The sequence below is a fragment of the Poecilia reticulata genome, chromosome 1, assembly GCF_904066995.2.
Source record: "Poecilia reticulata chromosome 1, P_reticulata-male-v2, whole genome shotgun sequence".
In the NCBI taxonomy this organism is placed as follows: Eukaryota; Metazoa; Chordata; class Actinopteri; order Cyprinodontiformes; family Poeciliidae; genus Poecilia; species Poecilia reticulata.
In genome coordinates, this window is record NC_088830.1 from 30581654 (window position 1) to 30602082 (window position 20429).

At 38.2% G+C, this 20429-nt stretch overlaps 1 protein-coding gene across 2 annotated transcripts; it reads left to right on the forward strand.

Annotated features, from left to right (window-relative positions):
- The first annotated feature begins 352 nt into the window (after window positions 1-352).
- LOC103471235 (uncharacterized) lies at window positions 353-19920 on the forward strand. 2 transcript variants are annotated; one of them, XM_008420091.3, is made up of 10 exons: window positions 353-508; window positions 2383-2598; window positions 2702-2851; window positions 3289-3312; window positions 5027-5106; window positions 5248-5341; window positions 5444-5530; window positions 10822-11142; window positions 13021-13117; window positions 19052-19920. In XM_008420091.3, exons 1-9 carry the CDS (start codon window positions 481-483, stop codon window positions 13071-13073), a joined length of 1053 nt encoding a protein of 350 aa, XP_008418313.1. In that variant the 5' UTR covers window positions 353-480; the 3' UTR covers window positions 13074-13117; window positions 19052-19920. The 2 variants fall into 2 exon arrangements, with proteins under 2 accessions (XP_008418313.1, XP_008418323.1); XM_008420101.3 differs by having other exon boundaries at window positions 3292-3312.
- Window positions 19921-20429: the final 509 nt, after the last annotated feature.

A 20429-nucleotide genomic window follows, 5' to 3' on the forward strand; every position in this document is an offset into this window, starting at 1 on the left:
TAATGACAAGTGTTCAGGTCATTTGCAGTTAGTGCACAAAATGTGTTTTTCCTTAGTCACAGTGACATCTAGTGAGCGTAAACCCAAATAGCTACCTGCTACAGACAGAACCATTATGCAACATTCTCAGTGTCTCAGGAACAGGACAAGAAATCCTTTGTTTTATATTAAAAAGCACATTTTTAAAATAATAAAAAGGTTTTTCTCTTTACTCGTTTAAGAAAAACTGAAGTGGCAGAGCAGCAGTTTCCTCTCCTCTAACCTGTTTGAGCAACAGTGTTTTTTTTGTTTTGTTTTTTTTTTAGCATCCTGCTGTGGTCACAGGCAGGCGTTGATCCTCTTTTTGTTTCTTCAGATGCGTGCAATATGTTGAAGAATTAAGGAAGTACCTCACCATATGAATGCATCACCTTTAAATGCGGAGCTGTACTCTTACAATCTTTCTGGACTTTTGGACAGGTGTCATCAAACAAACTCAAAATGCCATCAATTTATTTGTTTTCCCTTGGTAAGAGAACATTTTAATCTATATTTTATCATAGAAACATGTTCTGATTATTTGCAAATGAATAAATAGAGGTAATGTCCGTCATCAGAACTGGAGATGTCTTATACAAAAATTTAAATTACGTATATATTTTTTGTCTTAAATGTACAATTGTACCCTTTTCAAAAATATTTTAATGTGATGTACATGAGTATGTGCATTGGTGTTCTCTTTTGTTCCCAAATTGCTAAATATGATTGCAAAATAGAGCAATAACTTGAATTTTCAACCATTAAATGATCTGTAGTATTAATATTTTGTTTAGCCCGGAACGTCCCATTGAGATTAAAAACCTCTTTTTCAAGGAAGTCCTGTCTAAGAGGCAGCACATGATATACGACACATACAAGACAGGAGTCATCATACTGCTCTCATCCACTATAATGGATGTTACTTAGGATTTTTGGGGGGTTTTCAAAGTCACAGTCGTTCCCTCGTCTTTAGCTTCCTGGCATCAGTTTGCATTGATTAATTAACAAAATCAAAATTCTTACTTGAAGCTGAGAGACTGCATGCCTCGACTTCACTATGCTAAGTTTTGACAGAATGTTGCTCCGTACGCAGTGAAGACGACTTAGTGTGGCTCAACTGAGAATTAGAACAAAGGAAGAAAAGAGGTTGTTCACTGATGTACTGGGACTTAATATCCAAAAAGCATCCAGTGTTCAGCAGTTTGTAGAAGGTCTACTATTTAAATAATGTTGCATTTTCCATTAACCAAAATTTTAAAAAAACTGCGGTCCTTTGCAGCTGCAGGACCCACTCTTTGAACAAATTACCCCTGCAGGTAAATATTTATCTCAACTTTGTGTTTTATTTTAATATGTTATTACTTTTGTCATCATTTTTGGTGTTTCTTAGAATGGAGTAAAATGAACCCTCTTTTAAAACCTTTAGAACTGCCTATTTTAACGGTTCAAACTCTAAATATACCTTCATATTCACTAATATGCACAGTGTTTCAGCCTTAGCTCTACTACGGAAGCTAACGCCTTAAGGGGAGCATCAAATCAGCACCAAGAAAAATAAACGGTGTTCCTGCATTGGCTTCCAGCCAATAGCATGTCAAGTAGCATATTTGACATGCAAGTTTCATTTTCTTTTGAATAAATCAATAAATAGATTAAATTTCTGCAACTAATTTGGAGTCATGGTCCTGCAGAAATATGTGTGAATACTGAACCATGATTAGGTGGCAATCCACTGATTTTGGTCCAAATAATGTGCTTTAAAAGTAAATTGGCATTGAAGGAATTGACGTTATCAGTGAGAGGTCATCCCGATCACTTGCTTGAGTACCAGGAGAGAACCCACATTTCTTGCCAGTAGGATAAAGTGCAGCATAGAGAGTCAATGACAAAAAAAAACATTACAATAAAATATAACTATGTGTGAAATATTACTCACTTATCAAGACTTTGTGGCCAGTTCTTTCCTCAAAATGCTAATCTTTGCTAGCCCTAGCTTGCGCTAACTTTTGAACAGATAATTCCAATGCTAACTGAGCAAACTTGTTTCCTAGCATTCACAAAACTTACAAACATAATGTATGATTGGTCAAATCTGATCAGAATGGCAGTCAGTGAGAAATGATGAGGCTCCAGTCCCTTTTCAAGCCCCATAAACTGGGTCACAAGTTTGTTTGTTTGTTTTTTCTGACAAGATAAAGCAGCATTTCAGAAGTTGTGGTTTGGTGAGATGGAGGTAGATGATCCACTGTGGTGGTGGTTCCCTAAAAAAGAGCTGAAACAAAGGGCCCAAAAGCAATTTGAGTTGTCAAGACGGCTTGAATGTAATGCTAATAACATATCTACCACTTAACTGTTGTTCTGTAGGACTGGCTTTGGCCTCCGTTCAGATGAGCACAACCCAGGATTCCAGTAGTCCAGAACCCATTATCTCCACAACCACTGGCCCAGTAAACACCAGTAGCGCCTCTACCATGACCGCCAACATCACCACAGAGACCTTGAAAACCCCGAAGACCAACGGAAGCATGAATGCATCTGATAGTAACGCCAACACCACAGCTACTCCAGGAGACAGGAATGGTGAGTGCCATGAACACCATCCAGTAAACGTTTTCTCCTTCAAGTCACATTTATTCCTTTTCTTAACATCTTTAAGAATTCCTAATATGTTTATGATTTTTAGAAACCCAGACCAGTGGTGGAGGTGTCGCCAACAGCACCACCCCCATGAAGCCTTCATCTATGTCTACTCCCACTCCCACAACTAAAAAAGTTTTACTGACAACAAAGACAACAACAACAAGACCAACAACCAAAGCAATTCCCAAAAAACGTAAGCTGCAGCGGCTACAGAGCAATCGCTGTAAAGACATGAAATTTCTATAAAAAGAATCCCTAAAACATGATATGATAGTTAATTCACAGTTATTATTTTTTTCCGGAGCAAATTACTCCCACAATAAAACAGGAAGTGGATCAGGATTTGTTGGACAGATTTATGACTCCCCTCATCCAGTACTGAGCATTCCCATGGAGAAAATTGATCCACACAGCATAGTATTTTTTTTGGAAAGAAATGTCTTTAATTATCATATCATTATTTTAATGTGAATAAATAGGTAAATGTGAATAGAAAACTTTGCACCTGGAAGTTTCATTTCAAATGCATCACTTATGAAGTAAAATGTGACAACAGTAGGTTCCTAATTTTGTTTGGTGTGTTTGTGAAATATTTCCTCTTTGAAAATCAACATTTTGCATTTCTTACAGAAGGAGGGTCAAGCGAGACGACCGGTGAGTTTTGTTTCTACTTTTGAGGTCAAAATAAAGCCAAAGAGTGATTTTGAAGGTAAAAATGTTTCTTCAGACAGATATTTGGGCCCCTTCTCACCAGTTAAAGACTGCCCTGTGGGTTCCTGGAATTCAAAACCCAGTCGAAAACCTTCATTACATGAAGGCAATCATGGCATCCGTATCCTCTGAGTCATAACACAACACTACCAGATGTCACATCTGGAGTAAAATATTTCTTCACAGTAGGATTTTCCTCCTAAATGAGAGATTTCTGCACCTCTATCATCAATCTGTGGAGATCTTTCAGTATTTCCATGGGTTTCATTAGTTTATCAGGAGGATGAGAAGATCCAGATGAAGGTTTATTTTTTTTACACAGAGTTTAGTACTGCAGACTGTGCCATGTGTGCCAACCTCTCAACAAGCACAGAAAGACAGAATTTACATCCAAAATCTGTATATGATTCCATCAAACCTAAATACGACTCCATTTACTGCCTGATTATAAATATATTGATCTCTTTGTCAGTTTGATGAGGAACATTTTAATTTCAACTGTATCTTTTCAAGTTACATTTGGAGGAAAATGTGTTCTTTACATATTTGTGAAAACTGTCCCTGGGTCATGACAGTACAGCATGAGAAAGATAAGCTGTTAAAAAACCCATCTAACTCCACTATCCCCTCTGAAGACAAAAACAACCAATCAGAGCCAGGAGGAGGGTCTTAGCGCTGTCAATCAACCATGTGTACTCTGCGCAATGTGCTAATGACAAACAAGCAACTTCCTATTTCATTCAGTGACCATGCTAACTAGCCTTAGCATTTGTAGCAGGCTATGTTATGATGAACCAGCTGTAGCATAGCAGAGAGAATGGGAGAGTGTGATCAGTGTGGACACAAGCCAATTTATCCAAAATCTCTCAGTATATTAAAAGATGTATTAAATGAGATAGCATTTATAATTTAAGGAGATCCAAGATAAAAGGGGAAAAAAATCACAATTAAACAAATGGAAAGTTAAATTTGTGTTTATGGAACAAATATGTGGAACAATCTGTGTCTAAAGAAACCAAAAACAGATAAATTAAGAAAAATATTACACATTCAGTAGATTCAGTACAGTGCTGTATTATTGCAAAGATAAAAAGAAATTCTTTATTATTTCTGCACGTTGCCTGCTTTGTGTATTAATATGTATCTGTATGGACAGTTGATTGATATTTAGTTACTTATAATGGATTGACTTGAGAGAAAAGGTAAACAATCCAAGGTTTTTTATTAAAACTGCTCCATCAAAATGTTATTTTTGTCCGCATGTGACATGATCACTTTAAACTGTAAATTAATTAAATAAACACATAAGATAAATAAAATAAATAAATAAAAAAAAAAAAAAATATATATATATATATATATATATATATATATATATATAGTTGCAACTTGCGCTTTTCCGCAAGCGTTGTCTTCGCTCATCCAGTAAATCCACAGGCCAATCAACAAACACGGTCTGCTGCCGATCAAACATTTGCGCGTAATACCCGGCTCAAAGGCACATGGTTCCATAAAAACCCACATTGTTTCCGATCTGCAAATGGAAGCGAATCTGTCTGAAGCTGACCAAGCCCCGCCCGTTGAGAAGGAGCTATTGACAGGTGAACACAATGAAACGTGTTCTCTTTATTCACAATCGCTGCTGTTTTGTCTTCAGGAATCATCGTCGTGGTCGTGATCGCCCTTGTAATCGTCGTCTTTGCTGTCGCTTGCGTCGTGTCACGGAGAAGAGGAAGGGTAAGAGGAGCAGGCCTTTCATTCAGCCAGCCAACATGTTGGATGTTGTGCGGCTTATTATTCAGTGCAAAATAAAAGGCTCTGTCTAAAGACTGACTGAAAAATGACTAAAACACTGACTCTGACTGGCTTCTTTTGCAGCGCTACTCTGTTGATTTTGCAGCCAGCCCCGGTGAAAACGTCCCACTCGGCACCATAGACCCGGAAGTCCGTGCTGAGTCTGCGCCTCAAAACGGTCCGGCCAACAAATCCAAAAAACTAGAGCCTCAAAGGAAACATAATTTAGATCAAACAAGCCTTGTTTGTTTAATTTAAAAAAATGTTTTACACTTTTCAGGTCTGAAAACATTTGATAGTCCAGAAACGGCAGCTACTGAGCCAAAAGGACCAGAAGCAGCACCTGAAACACAGGAAGAGAAAAAAGGTGAGTTTTATTGTTTTGTTATATAATAATAATAAAAAGCAAACAAATGTAGTGTGTAAATTACATACTACATTTGTAATAAGTCGTGTAGGCATGAGTTGCAGGCTAATTGTGTGCCGTTTTCCTTCCTCTTTCCTAATAACATAAATGAAGAGGAAGTTTGGTTCACACATTTGGCTAACTATCTTTTAACCATCTAAGTTTCATGATGTAAGTGTGAGAGTGCATTTACAACTTCTATGGAGTTTTTTTTTTTTAATGCAAAAACGCGTCAATATTATTTTACAACAAATATGGGTTGTGACAGCTGAAGACACTGATTCCCAGAAACCTAAAACTGACCAACGTCTTCCTGTTCAGATCTACAGGCTGGTACTCATGACTACAAGTTCTTGATGTGGCAACAATCTTACCTTATTATCTTAAAAGCAGTAGCATTATGTTCACATTTAAAATAATGCATTATTAAAAGATTTGTTAGCTTAGAAAGTTTACTTTAAAACAAACTAAATCATGTTTTACTGAATTTATTCATTTTGTTAAACATGGTAATCTGATTTCATTTTGTGAAAGGATCCATCTGAAATCTAATAATCAATCTAATTGGTAAACTCATTGCAATAAAAGATGAACAAATGTACTCAATGATTTCTTTTGATGTCTTGCATTAGCAAACGTATTCATTCATTATTGTTTTTCATTAAAATGGGACAAACATGCACTAGAAAAGATGCTGCTAACAAGATTGCAACTAAAAGATCAGAATGTTTAAGAAAAAAACCTGTGCAGAAGTAAGAAGTTGAAGATGTTTCAGGAAAGTCAAGAGAGTCCAACAAGCATTAGACCAATTTATACTGCCACCAATGCACAGCTTGACTCTTACTGGCAGCAGGAGGATTTGTTTATTCCAAGATGAACAAACATTAAGGAGAGACTGAAATTCTGCAGAAAGAATAATTATGAGCAGCAAAGGACTAGCACAGTATTATTCTCTTAGGAACCTTCATTCTGATGCATCAAGGAAAGCATTTACCAGGAAAAGAAAACAAGTCCAACATGTTAGAAATCTAAATGTGTTGATTTGCTTCTGTTCCTCACAGTCTGTCAAATACTGTCATAAATAAAGAGTGCAATCAAAATGTCCCACAAAAACAACTTCTTCTAGTAATTCAGGGGCAATTTGGGGATGATCTGTGAATCTTCCCCTACGATGGAACATTGCATTACAATGTGGTAACAAAGAAGCTTAAATGGCAACATAATGACATTTTGGACCTGTGGTCATGAAACTCCGCATCACCACAGTGAGAACATGCGGCCAGTTTAAAAAAAAAAAAGGTAAAGAAACGGAAGACAATAAACTGATCAACGTCAAGCACCAAGAACACCAGGATGGTGAATCACTTTAAAACGTCTGAAAACATTTTTTAATTTTCTTTGGCATACCACGGGAATTTGCGTGGAAAAGAGGCAAAAGATGGTGAAGCCACAAAGTGCGTAAGTTTTTATAAAGCTTCTGGGTTTGTCTGTAGAAAACGGATGCAGATCTTTGTAACACGTCCTCTGATATGAAAGGAAGTTTGGTTTTGTTGTTTTTCGGTTACTGTTGGCTTCTGGTAGAACACAAGTTTCATCATTGTTTCCGATCCCACCCAAAAAATGTTTTGAAATGTTGGTGACGGAACGACTTCCTGGTCGGAGCTGCAGTACTCTGATTGACCACAGGGTGGAAACAGAAGCTCAGATGAAGCTTTTTATGCGGCCGGTGCCTTTTAACACTCTGTGGTTTTCTGTACAGTTTAAGTGGCCAGTTGGAGAAATTTTGAAAGTTGTTTTTGAAATTTAAAAAGTAAAAATGCAAGTATTTAATCGTGCAACTCCCTGTGTTCATTAGTTGGGCTATTTTATTAGGCAGAATCCTCATTTGAGACCATTTGCTTGTAAATGTACAAAGTGTTTCTGCTTTGTTCTGGGGAGTTGGTGGGTTACAGGTAAATGGCGTCATCATGTCTGGACTCGTCATTCTATCTTGAGCCATACTGGAGTTAAATGGAGGCTGCTGATTTTAGAGACGGTTTAATCCCATAAGATTTACTTCCTGTGAAAAGAAATAACCCACAACCAAAAAAAAAAACAGTACAAGTTTTCCTTTACCTTTCATTTCCCAGTGGTAATTGCTGCAAACAGCTGTCAGATGGTGCGTTTGTTTGTTTGTTTGCTATAAGGATGTGCTGCAATTAAAAATAAAAAAAACTCCCAGATTTACTCCTTTGAATCATCTTCTTGCAACAACTGTAAAATGTTTCTTGTCATCAGGAGAAGTGCTTCTTCCTCAAAATGATTACTTCAGTGCTTGCAACATTTTTCCATCCAGAAAAACGAACCCACAACATTTGCATAAAAGGCCTGCTGGCAGGAAAAAAAGCAACTTTTTTTTTTTTCCTGAGCTAATTTGGAAAGTTAAATGACAGGAAACTTTGTCGTATTACATGACCACTGAATGTAAGATGATGACGCAGTTTTATTTCAAGAACTTGGAGTTTTTTATTATCTCAGCTTTGAAGGGAATCAGAAGAATTAATACATTCAGCAGCATACCTACAGGTGTTTCGTGGACCCGAGCTCAGTCTGCCCAGGATCCACTGACATGAGGAAGGGTCTAACCAGGTGCAGTAAGTGAAAGCCTGTGTGGGTGGAACTTCAAGGACCGATGCCTTTAGCTACGATGTGCAGTTTCTGAAATACCCAGACCTGCCCATCCAGGCTGAAACCCACTTTTTTTTTTTTTTCACCTTTCTGATGCTCGATTTGTATCAGTGGCACTTTATTAGGAAAATCTTACTTACAGCTGGATGGGGAAAAAAACTTAAAAACACAGACGGAAAAACTGACAAAAACAGGTTTTGTCCGTTTTTTGTAACTAAAACCAGAAAGAAGTCTGTGCAATATAAACCTAATGGACTGCATAAAAGTCACGCCCAGTTTTATTTTTAATATATCAGAATAATGAAAGAGTTCTTATGTCTATTGGTTCTTGATTTAGACTCTGAGGATAAATTTACTACAAAGTGGATAATTTGGAGAGAGGGGAATATTTTCAGTTTTTTTTTTTTGTTTGAGTCTCTTTAAAATGTTTTAAAATCAAATAATTTAACACCAATAATTTTGCTGGCCACTTTTACAATTTGTTTTAGTCTTCTATTGATTGACAATTAGATAAAATGAGCATCAGCACACTCCAAATGTATTTAATTTGCAGATGAAGTGGAATCTTTGATTAGATTTTTGTTGCTCATCAGAATCTTGACTGAATCGGCTTCTTGTCAATGACAACACTCGGAAACTTATACGACTGAATGCACCCCCCCCCCCCCCCCTCCGATTACCTTTAAAAGGACCCCTGATCCTGCTTTCATTGGAAAAAAAAGAATGGCGATCCAACTTGGTGCAAATATTAATTTGTCACATGTAATCGAATTAAGTTTGCATGAAGCTTTATGTACTCCATGTGCATGCATTTTCTACAAAAATTATCAAAACATTGGGTTTCACCTGTAGGTGGCAGTATTTCTTACTGCTACTACACACCTGTCTCAACCTTACTTGATGTCAAGTAGTGCTTGATCCATGAGGCGAGAAACCATTTTTGAGCTCCAAGTTTGGTAAGGGATAAAAATGTTTGTGTGCCTCATCGGTGTGCTTGCTACCTTTTCTAATCTTTTTCCTTTGGAAGGGATTCAAAGAGGGAAAAACTTGCAAAATTCCTTGCAGATATTTCTGAAATGCACCACAAAGTTAGTGAAAGGATCTTCAGTCTATGTTGAAAACTGAGCCGCAGGGAAATCACAATGAGGGCATGAAATGAAGTAACACCCACTTTGTAAGTAAAAACCTTCCTGGGTGCCAACATGGCAGAATTAGCCAAGCTATTTTTAAAAGAAGAAAACCAGGGAAACGATTGGCATTCAGAGAATTTGGCCAGTCCTCCTCTGAAAATTGCCTGAAGACAATTGACTCCACCAGCAGACTACAGCTCCTGCTGTGGTTCTATGTTGCTGTTGTATGTGAGACAAGAACCAAATTCCCAGCATTTAAAAGGAGAATAATGAGCAGAAAGTGATATTATAGGTTATGGTAGTGGTAGATTTATGCTTTGATCATCAAACGTCTTCCTATTCCCCTCGTCTTGCCTTTCCCTGCTGTGAAAACTGGGTCAGGTAATGATGGGGCAACCCGACTTTCCCACAGACTCCAAACAGCTGCATGTCTCTGGCTTGTTAGGAGCTGCCCAGTAATCAGTCGCCTCATTATAAACTCGCTGGCCCCCTAACAACGGCGTCGCACAGGAGAATTGCTGCCTGTGTACAAAAATGCCTCAGGCAGGATGGGTGAAAAGGTTTCTACTGCTTAGCGGTTCTGCATAAAACATGTGAATGATGAAGAAATTACCTGAAAACTTAACGCAACCTGAGCTGCAACGGTTACGTTGCATGAAAACTCAGAACAAGTGTTTTCTTTCTTAATTTGGCCCATAGATGCAGATGGAAGCTTTTAATTTGTGATCAGGGTAAAAACTGTTACCAACATAATCTTCTTGCACAGCAAAATGTAAACTACACCACAAAGTATTCGTCTTATTGTAGCCAAGTTTTAACAAAAGGTGAAACCAAGTTTATCCAGACTTTTACTGAACCCAAGTGAGCTTTTATTCTTCCTTAATCTTGGCTATAAATATCAAGCATTTTGAAACAAAGTGACCCAAATCCTGCTCTTATTCCTGAAAATAATGTATTTGAGCCCAAGAGAAAAGGAAAACTACAGTACCATTACTTTACTACTATTTAGTACAGCAAACATGCAAAATATGTAGAAAAAAAGTAGTACATTCTGACAAAAAAAAAAACTGCTGCCAAAAATGTTGTAATCTCAGAAATTTTCTTTTAAAAAAAAAAAGAGGAAATTTGCTAGAAAAAAAATTAAATATCAAAAATGTTCAGAAATTCAAATGTCAAACTTTCTACAAAATTTTGGAGTTATTGGTGGAAATGTACTCCTTTTTTCTGTCAACAATGTCCCTAATACATGGTTGTAAAAATCTTTTTCATGGTTTGAATCTACAATAAAGATCAGGCCACTTTATCTGCTTGATTTTCGGTTGTTTCTGTTTTTTTACTACTTTGAGTCTACAGTTTTGGCTCACGTTGCAAAGCGTTTGGACACCCCTGTCTTGCAGTAACTGTAATAAAAATGAAAGTATGTGTTAATCAATGTCAATATTTGATTTTGTTCAGAAGAGGCTGCTATATCTGCTGCTGCACCCAGCGCTGAGGCTGCTGCTCCACCTGAAGCTTCTCCTGCAGCTCCACCTGAAGCTGCACCTGCAGCTCCACCAGAAGCTGCACCTGTAGCTCCAGCTGCAGCTCTATCTCCAGACAGCTCAGAGGAAAAACCAAAAACGGATGACGCCAAGCAGAGTTCCTCTGCACCCGTGGGCCCTCCTGCTGAAGAGAAAACCGATGATGAAGGTGCCGTCTCCAACAAGACTTCGGTGGAGTCACTGAAGGAGACGAATGAGAACAACAGCAACAACTCTGGCTGCAGCCAGAGGAGAGGTTGGTGTTCAGATCATATATCCACTCACTAGTCATAGTCTGTTTTCATAAATGTTTTAATTTACGAAGGTCTTAAAATGGGCACGAGTTCAAAATCATTCATCGTTGTCCAACTTTCAATCAAAAGTGTCTGAAGGATTGAGACTGATTTTAATTCTGGTCCTATCAAGAGTTTGTATGAGGCTGAGTTGTCATAAATAACTTCTGCATCGTCATTTATTTCCTCAAGATAAACTGCCGGCTCCTCAAATGGATTAACACAACGTTGCATTCTCTTTAAAGAACGAGATCACGGATACAAGCGGCCGAAATGGGTTTCCTCTGCAGGGTGGCTGGCCTCTCCCTTAGACATAGGGTGAGAAGCTCGGTCATCCGGGAGGGACTCGGAGTAGAGCTGCTGCTCCTCCATGTCGAGAGGAGCCAGTTGAGGCTCGGGCATCTGGTCAGGATGCCTTCTTGACGCCTCCCTGGTGAGGTGTTCCGGGCATGTCCCACCGGGAGGAGGCCTCGGGTAAAACCCAGGACACGCTGGAGGGACTATGTCTCTCGTGCGCAAAAGACCACCCTGGAGCAGAGACACACCGCCCTGGAGAAGATAAAGACCGCGCTGGAGCAGAGAAACGACGCTCTTGAGCAGAAAAACACTGCCCTGGAGCAGACGAACACCGCCCAGGAGCAAATAGGCCAAACTCTGGAGGAGATAAACGACAACCTGGAGCAGATAAACGACACCCTGGAGCAGAAGAACTACGACCTGGAGCAGAGAAACATCACCCTGGAGCAGGAAAAGACTACTCTGCAGGATACACACAACAAGCTGAACCATAGAAACATCACCCTGGAGAACAGACTCACCACAGTGGAGCAGAAATACATGGCCCTGGAAATAGAAATGATCGCCCTGCAGCAGACAAACATCACCCAGGAGCAGATAGACAACTTATCTGGGGGAGATAAATGCCAACCTGGTGCAGATAAACAATTCTCTGGAGCAGAGAATCACTGTAGTGGAGCAGGATTACAACACCCTGGAGAAGAGAAACTCCGCCCTGGGGCAGAAAAACGCCACCCTGGACCAGAAATGCGTCGCCATGAAGCAGAGAAACGCCGCCCTGGACCAGAGATTCGTCGCCCTGGAGCAGAGAAACCCTGTCCTGTCCAGTCAGAGCCAGGAGGAGGGTCTTAGTGCTGTCAATCAACCTCTTTTATGCTACTTAATGTGTTAATGGTAGAAAAACAACCTGCCATTCCATCATCAGTGGTTATGCTAGCTAGCCTTAGCATTCATGATGTAGCTGTAGCGTAGCAGAGGGCAAAATGGAGGGTGTAAGCAGCGCTTACAACAGTATGATTGACAGTGCTAAAACCCTCCTCCTGGCCCTGATTGGCTGTTTCTGGCTGAGTGGTGTATTTCTGTAGTTGGTACTGGAACAAATCAGATTAGCTTTTTTTTTTTTCATAGATTATCTGTCTCATATAATACTGTCACGACATTCTGACATAAAAAAAATAAGGTTAAATACTACAGCTTTAAGCAATGTGGTCAGTACAAGCCCCACAGCTGCATTTTTATTTTATTAACTATAAAATTGCACAAATTTGAATTACAAAAATAAATGTGTTTAACAAAAACACACCAAATTAGAAAAAAACTCATATTTTTGCTAAAAATGTTTTTGCATTAGGATGAAGTGATTTTTCAGATGTATCAAAATTTGTTTATTTAGATAAGCTGCAATATAAACATTTTTTTTTCCACATCATGGCAGTCTGGCAGCAGCGTGTTTATTTGTGTGCACTGTCCTCCCTCTTTCTCATTTCCCCTTACATCCTCAAAACACAATAATCACTTTGCAAACTTATCCCACTGGTTCGCAGACTGGCAGAGGAGCAGCACAATCTGGGAAGTCGGTGTGGACTGTCCGGTGTGAGGTGCGGCGTCCACCTTGGATTCCTGCTGTCCCTCAGAGACGAGGTAAGACGGCAGCTGATGCGTGTTGAGCTTCAGCTGCTCAGCCTCTTAAGGTGCTCGTAAAATGGCGGCACCCCCTTCTCCACATATTATAGGCTACAAGTCAACACACCGCATTCAATCGGCTGGAGTTACAGCTTCCTGTCCTGATTTTAATCTGTTATAAATAGAAAACTCATAACCATTAACTCTAATTATGACCTGTGCTTTTCCCTAAATTGTATATACCCTGTCAGCTGGTGGTTAAAAATACACACTGTAAAAACTACTCTAAAATAAAACAGCATAAAAACATGTAACATTTTGCTTTCTTATTTTTCCATTTTCATTTTTAAAGTTTTTTTTTTCCAAGTCAGCAGGTATTGGGTTGTGCATCATTTCATATTCAACTGTTATGCAAAAGGTCTGAGACAATTTAATTATCATAAATGCCGTTAGTTTCTTTCACAGTGACCTAATGAATTCTCTGCTTTCATTGCACGCAATATTGAAGTTGGTGAAATTTCAAATGGACCAAATTTAGTTCAGAGCAAAAAAAAAAAAATTTAATAACCATGATTCCTATAAAAGAAGGAAACTACACTTAAACTGTGCAGTGAGTTCGAAAAGTGTTTCCTGATTTCCTGGGAGAAAAACATCCAAACCTTCACGGCCCTGTGTGAAAAACTGATTTCTCCCTGACATTAATGACTGGTTGTTCCACCCATAGCAGTAACAACTGCAAACAAGCATTTGCAATAACTTGCAGTGAGTCTTTCACAGCTGTGCAGGAATTTTGACCTCATCTTTGCAGAATTGCTGTAATTCTGCCACGTTTTCCAGCATCGATGGCGTTTTTAAGGTCATGTCACTGATGTTCTGCGGTTCTGAAACACTGAAGTGTGGCAAACGTGCAAAGAAAAGGAATTGAAGAGGGTTTCACATCTTTATAGTGGTTTTGTTTCTGTATATATTTCACAGTAATGAGAATGTTGAGTTCAAGCAAACTCCATAAATAAAACAGTTTCACAAGGAGGCATAAACATATTGTCTTATTAAAACACACAGACAAAGATTATTAAAATTTAGTTGATGTTTTTGATACATTTTTATTAATTAGCCTTTGTTATTAAAATTATTGAAGTGAGATAAAACAAGCATACACTATTTCCTTTTCCTTTAAATCACATAAGATGGGGCTGTATATTTGAATATTTTTACTCCGATTGATTGATTTTGAAGGGCAAAATAAAATTGCAGTTGAAAATGGGGTTTGTAAACCCAATACAATGATAACATCTAAAAAAAAAACAACATGTTTATAACTAAATTTCTCTTGTTCTGGAAATATTAAACCGTTGACTTTAATCTTTCGTTCCTTTAACTGGCGGCTGCAGATGGATGAGTGTCTCGTAGCGCGAGTAGAGACCTGGCCCTTCTCAATCTAATCATCAAATGCTCCAGGATGTGAGGTCCACACCTGCACCAGTTTCCTCTTCCTTCTGCTCATCAACACGTTGGGCTGCAGCAGCCCGGGGCGAAGGAATTCACACTGCTCCTCACAACTGGTGATAAGCTCACACCTGAGAGGACGGGCTCACAAAAGGAAAAACACACTTTTAATATCGCCACTACTGTCACGTCTGGTCTAGTGAAGCAGTAAATGGATGTGGTTTTCATATTCTGGTTATTTATGTGATCTCCAACATCTAAAACTGTGATACTTTAAGAAAAAATGTGGAAAAATGTATCTAAGTTCTACTCTCATTAATTCTATCAGTAAAACCTGTTGGCCGCCTCAAAGTTTTTGCACAGGTAAAGATTCTTTGCAAACTGTTATTGCATGGTGAAGCAGTTCCCAGACGTCTGTTGTGTCTTAGATTGTTGCTTAAATCCTCTGATTATATCTTAGATCCTGTCAGATTACTATAGCTGGAGCTTAAAAGTCTCTATAATTGCGTAATTGATATTCAGAGATGTTGAACCTTTAAAAAAACTACAAAGGGTGACGCAATATCAAACAGAAAATGGCTTAAGACATAACTTTAGATGCTTTTGATCTGATGTTGACATAATTTTTAATACTTACGTCCTCCGCTTTTCACTTCCTCACTCTCTCACTCTCTCACTCTCTCAATGTGCTTTGCATCATGTTGCCAAGGACTGAAAATCAGACTTTGCAGTGTTATAAATGGCAAGAAATTATAGATTTAAGAAAATACAGACTCAAGTCTTAGCCCAGTATGAATGTAAAACCAGTCTAACAGTCTGAAAATGAAAACATGAACCCTCATTCCCACCTGGTTTGCGATGAGACGAGTAAGTCGGAGTTAAAAGGCTGTAGCCAGAGATGATGGACATGAGCTGACGGCTCATAAACTCAAGCTGCATAATTAGACCTGTTCTTTACTCTGCTGTGCTGTTTTCCAGTTAGAGCGCAGCTTTCATGCTCGATGGTTAATGTATGAGCAAACAGTCTCTGTGGTCTGAGATGAGCATTTCACAGCAAGCTGAAGCTGGAGGTGAGAAACTGACAAAGTTGGGTTTGTTAGTGTCTCACAGACAAACAAACGCCTTTCACAATAAAAATTCATTTGTTTTATTGGAGAAGTCGTTACTGGAAGGAACTGGTTAGTGCTGGTAAGAGCAAAAAAATAAAGTAGGAGCATTTGAAGGATAATGTAAGCATAATAGCTCAGGGGTCGGGTTGGGAAAATGATCTGTATGTCACTAATGACAGTGAAGAGAAACTTTGATGTGGTTTAAACTGGGCAGCTCTACAGAAGGGAGGGACTGTTGGGAATCACAGACTGACTCTTCCGCTACACCGCCAGGTTAAAACAGCTGGTAGAACTGACTCCGCCCCTTTTCCCCTAAATTTGTACCTCAGATTTTAGTTTGAAGAAGAAAACAACCTGCAAATCAAGATGACATTGATGAATTATGTGAAATTATGATAACCTCGCCAAACACCCAGTATGTAAACAAAAAAATAAACAATAAAAAACTGCAGCTATTTAAGAAAAATGCTTACTAGTTTGTAATTTCAGTTTGGATAAAGTTTGGGGAATCTTATCTATACCCAACCCATTGGTTTCGGCTGACACAATATGGTGCAAAAGTCTTAAATCACCAATGATTTCACTTGTGTTGAGCCACATCTGTCCAGGTTAATATAAAAAGGCATAAAAGAGTCATCTAAGTACAGAGTAAGTACCTAATCTACCTCAATCTGAGGTAATCTCACAGCTACCTCAGATTGTTCAAATTAAAGCTTTGATATTTCTGCTAAAGTTTCCTCACTTCTGTGCCTGCAGAGGTTCAAGGTTGAGCCTTTCCAAAGGTCACAGGTGAGACAGTTTTAATGAAACGGTTCACCATGACGATGGAAAAATACTGTTGTTTTAGTGTCAGTCATCTGACTTGCAGTTAGAGAGGCTATTGAGACGTAATGTCCAAACGAGGACATCTTGACAAAAGAGAGGAAATTTAAAATATAGATATGAAAGTATCATTGAATTATTTAAAATCAGTGATAAGAATTTGTATTTAAGCTGAACGGCTGTCCTAAAACTGGGAAATAAAAAGCGAGTTGGCTATTAATAGCTCAAACCTACTTTTCATTTTGTCAGGGAGCTACTTTTTATTTTAACAGGTGTGAATTACACCAGAACTATTTAACATGGTGACAATATCTAGATTCTTACTTCTTCAAGTGGCCTGTAACATTTTTATAGCCCGTCCTAATTTAGTAGAGTACGTTCCAAGCCAACCGGCTCTTAATGAGGGAGGGAGGGGCTGACATAGTGACAACAGTTTGCAAGGAACACAGAAATAACTTTACGTGGGTTGGTTGTTAACAACCCCACTGTGTAGTTTCAACTCTGCCTTGCCTGGATACTGAAGCTTTACTGGGGTTTCAAAACAAGGATTTGGACTACAAAGCGTTAGATTTTTGTCCCAATCTTGGGTACAAAAAAGATCCAAGAAATGTTTACACATGTTGGTCTAATAAGCTTTTTAGTTGCTTTACAATTTACATAAACATGGCAAAGGTTTTTAATACTTTTAAGTAAAGCCTACAGCCATTGACTCTTTATATTTCTGAACAAGAGCTGGAGTAATCGTTGTAGGTTTAAACAGTTTACATAACTCACCTCTAGATGCTTAAAGAGGATCTATATGCAAAATTCACATTTTTGTATTTCCATTTGAGTCTAAAAACAGCCCAAGCATTTAAGAAAAAACACCCAGCTGTAAACTGTGGGTGTTTTTGTTTTGCATGGCGCATTGCTGCCAATTGTTGGACTTTTAGGGAACTGCTTGACTTTTATGTTATTTAATCAGTACGGTTGTTTGCTAGCGGTAAAGCAGATGAACACACGTGTCTGTTATGAACGCCGCATTCCAGGGCGAATTCTTTGAAGCAATGCCTGTAAGTAGCAACTTATACTTCAAAACGAGCCTTTATGTTAATATCAGGAATTCATATGTTAAAGTTACTTTCCCTCAATGGAATATATACTAGTCAGTCCCAGTGACCGTTTCACTAACGGTTTTTGCCCATGTGGTTTCTGGGTAAAAATCAATGAGAAACGCCTCCCCCACCCTTGAACAGTTTCAACCTTCAAACCCCCCACCCCCAACAATTTCCGGCAGCGCAGGTGATAAACGTGTAACACTTTTTCTGTTACAAACTGACTCCGGCCCCCCACCAAGGGAAAAGTTATGTGGCCCTCACAGGAAAAAGTTTGCGGACCACTGCCTCAGAGCTTGAACATCTACGATGGGGTTGAGGCGGTTCTAAAGACAGACTGGACACAATTTTACAAAACAAGGTGGAAAGTTTGCATCTTAACCAAACCACCTCAATGTGGAGTGTGAAGAAGATCAGATGGAAATGAACTGTGCGACTTGGTCTTCCCTGGTTGTCCTCTCTGGATGGTTTAAAGGTCTGGAGCTTTTAGGAGTTGGCAGCCTGGAGTCCTGCTGACGGTCGGATGGATGGACTTTCATCCACCTGCTGCTACAGCAGCTCCACATTCACACAGCGGCTTCGTTAGATCTTTGTCTCTCATTATCATGGTTAAAGTGAGCTTAGATGAGGTCAAGTATGGAGCTAAAAAAAAAGCTACCAACAATTTTTACAAATCATCAGTTTTCCTTAAAGTGCAAAAAGTTAAGATTTAGAAGCATTTGATATTTAAATGCTTCTGAAAAACTTTTAAAAAGTTCCAACTATAACTTTTTTTTTTTTAGAATTTCTTTTTTGATTAGCTTTTCTTAACTGCATGAATAAACTCAAGTAAACAGTTTTAGAGTGTGAGATTAATCTGCTGCAGGTAAATTTGAAAGTTGAGCAGTTCAGCCAGTTTAGTTGGGCATTTCCTTCCAAAGGTCTTTCAGCAACCTGCTTTCTGTGATTTTAGGGCCTAAATAGACAAAAAAATTTAGTAAATTTCCACCAAAAAAAAACTAAAATATTTTGAGTTTAATATTTTCTATAAAAAACAAAGACATTTCTGAGCTCCAAAAGTTGTTCAAAAGCAACTCTAAACTCAATTTGTAACTGATTTGCACCGACAAACTTAAAACTGGAGACAAGGAGGAGCAAAACTACCTCAATGAATCAAATGCTATAAAAGTTAAAGACATTAGTGAAAGTTGTTGGACATAATCATCTTGAAGTCATGATTGTGCAAAGACCACAGAGTAATTTGGGCAAATTTAGACAAATGATTCATGCTAAACTTCAGGAACTAGACCGCTTTTCAGCTGGGATTATATCAGTTATCCTCTTCCTCTGACAGATGTCTCACCTTTTGAGGTTAAAGGTCATTTCATAGACTTAGTCAAACCAGAAGTTAAAGCAGTAAGAGCAAGTGACTGGAGGATATGTGGCTGTGGCAGAGGATGCTTTGTTTTCATTGTTCTGTCTTTTTGCTCTTCCTTTTTCAGGACGCAGGAGAAGCCAGATCCACTGCAGAGGATTAACTCACTTCAGTTCATTCTCTGGGTTTGAAGCTTGATCTCTTGTTGCAAAAAGTGTATTTTTGTGAAATATTGTACATCATTTTTACATGGCTTCTGCTCCAACTCAGTGTCTGATGTACAAAGTAAACCGTGTATGTAATGACTAATAAATAATGTTTTTCCCCTAAAAGCACAAAGAATGCATGACCTGCAAAAATAAGAACTCTTACCAGGTACTTTCGTCTTGTTTCTATTGCAGATATCTTGAAATAAGACAAAACCACTTACTTTTTAACAACATGTAAGTGTTGCTTTAAGTCAATAATTTTTGAACATTTATAAAAACTATTGATCCCACTGGCAAATAATTTTACTTATAACATTAGAAAAATGTCTTGTTACATGGAACTAGTACTTTAAAAAAAAAATCAATATTAAGGAATTATTGACTTAAAGCAAGCTAATACATCTTGCTAAAAACTTCAGATTCTCCCAGTTGAAGTTGAAAAAATCTGCACAGTCCTTTACTGAATTGAGTTCTTAAAACTTTCTGAAGTCAATTATTTCATGATTTACTCGATCTTACTTTTAACTCTATAGTGATTTTATAAGATTTACATCTTTAAAAAGTTCTTATTCATAAACTATTCATGTTTTCCAGAATTTAGAGTTTATTTACTAGTGTTTTTGAGATGCATTTATAGATTTGAGATGTGTGCCAAAGCCATTTAGGGTCTATTTATAAACGTTGTGAAAAAGTTGTAACTGAAGTTTAAAAACTGTTTGCAATCTTTAGATTTTTTTTAAAAAGTTGTGATTGGAGTTTATTGTAACTAATAAATGTTTCTGTTAAATTTGCATGTTCACTTTTTCTTTTTTTCATACAAAACAAAAATGCTACATGATGAAGTGTAAAGCCACATTTTGCCATAGGCCAGGAGGAGGTGTATGTCAGTCAACATTTCAAACTCTACAGCTAACATCACCTGTAACATCAACATAGAGGCAGATGTTTTGATGGGAAGATAACCCCAAACATACAGCTACGAAGATTTAGATTAAAATATAATCATGCATTAAAATGACCAGTCCGATGGATTGAGATTGAGCAATTTTGTAAAGGAGATTGGGCAAAGCTCTCGATTGGTCATGACCGAAAGAACGAGGTCATGGATACAAGCGGCCGAAATGACTTTTCTCCTTTAGGCATTTGTTTTACTTTTAAATGTTCAAAGCTGGTAGAACTTATCAGATTCTACCATTTCCAGTCCAATGAAACGTCGGGCCTGGTCAATGGTTTCTAGCTGTCATAACTGCTCTGTTTTATTTATGCTATATGTGTAGTCATGGACACTACTTCACA

Coding starts and splice junctions, on each gene's coding strand:
- LOC103471235 (XM_008420091.3), top strand. CDS start 481: ATGCCATCAATTTATTTGTTTTCCCTTG. Junction 2,599..2,701: donor TACTCCAGGAGACAGGAATG/GTGAGTGCCATG, acceptor TATGATTTTTAG/AAACCCAGACCAGTGGTGGA. Junction 5,342..5,443: donor TGAGTCTGCGCCTCAAAACG/GTCCGGCCAACA, acceptor TACACTTTTCAG/GTCTGAAAACATTTGATAGT.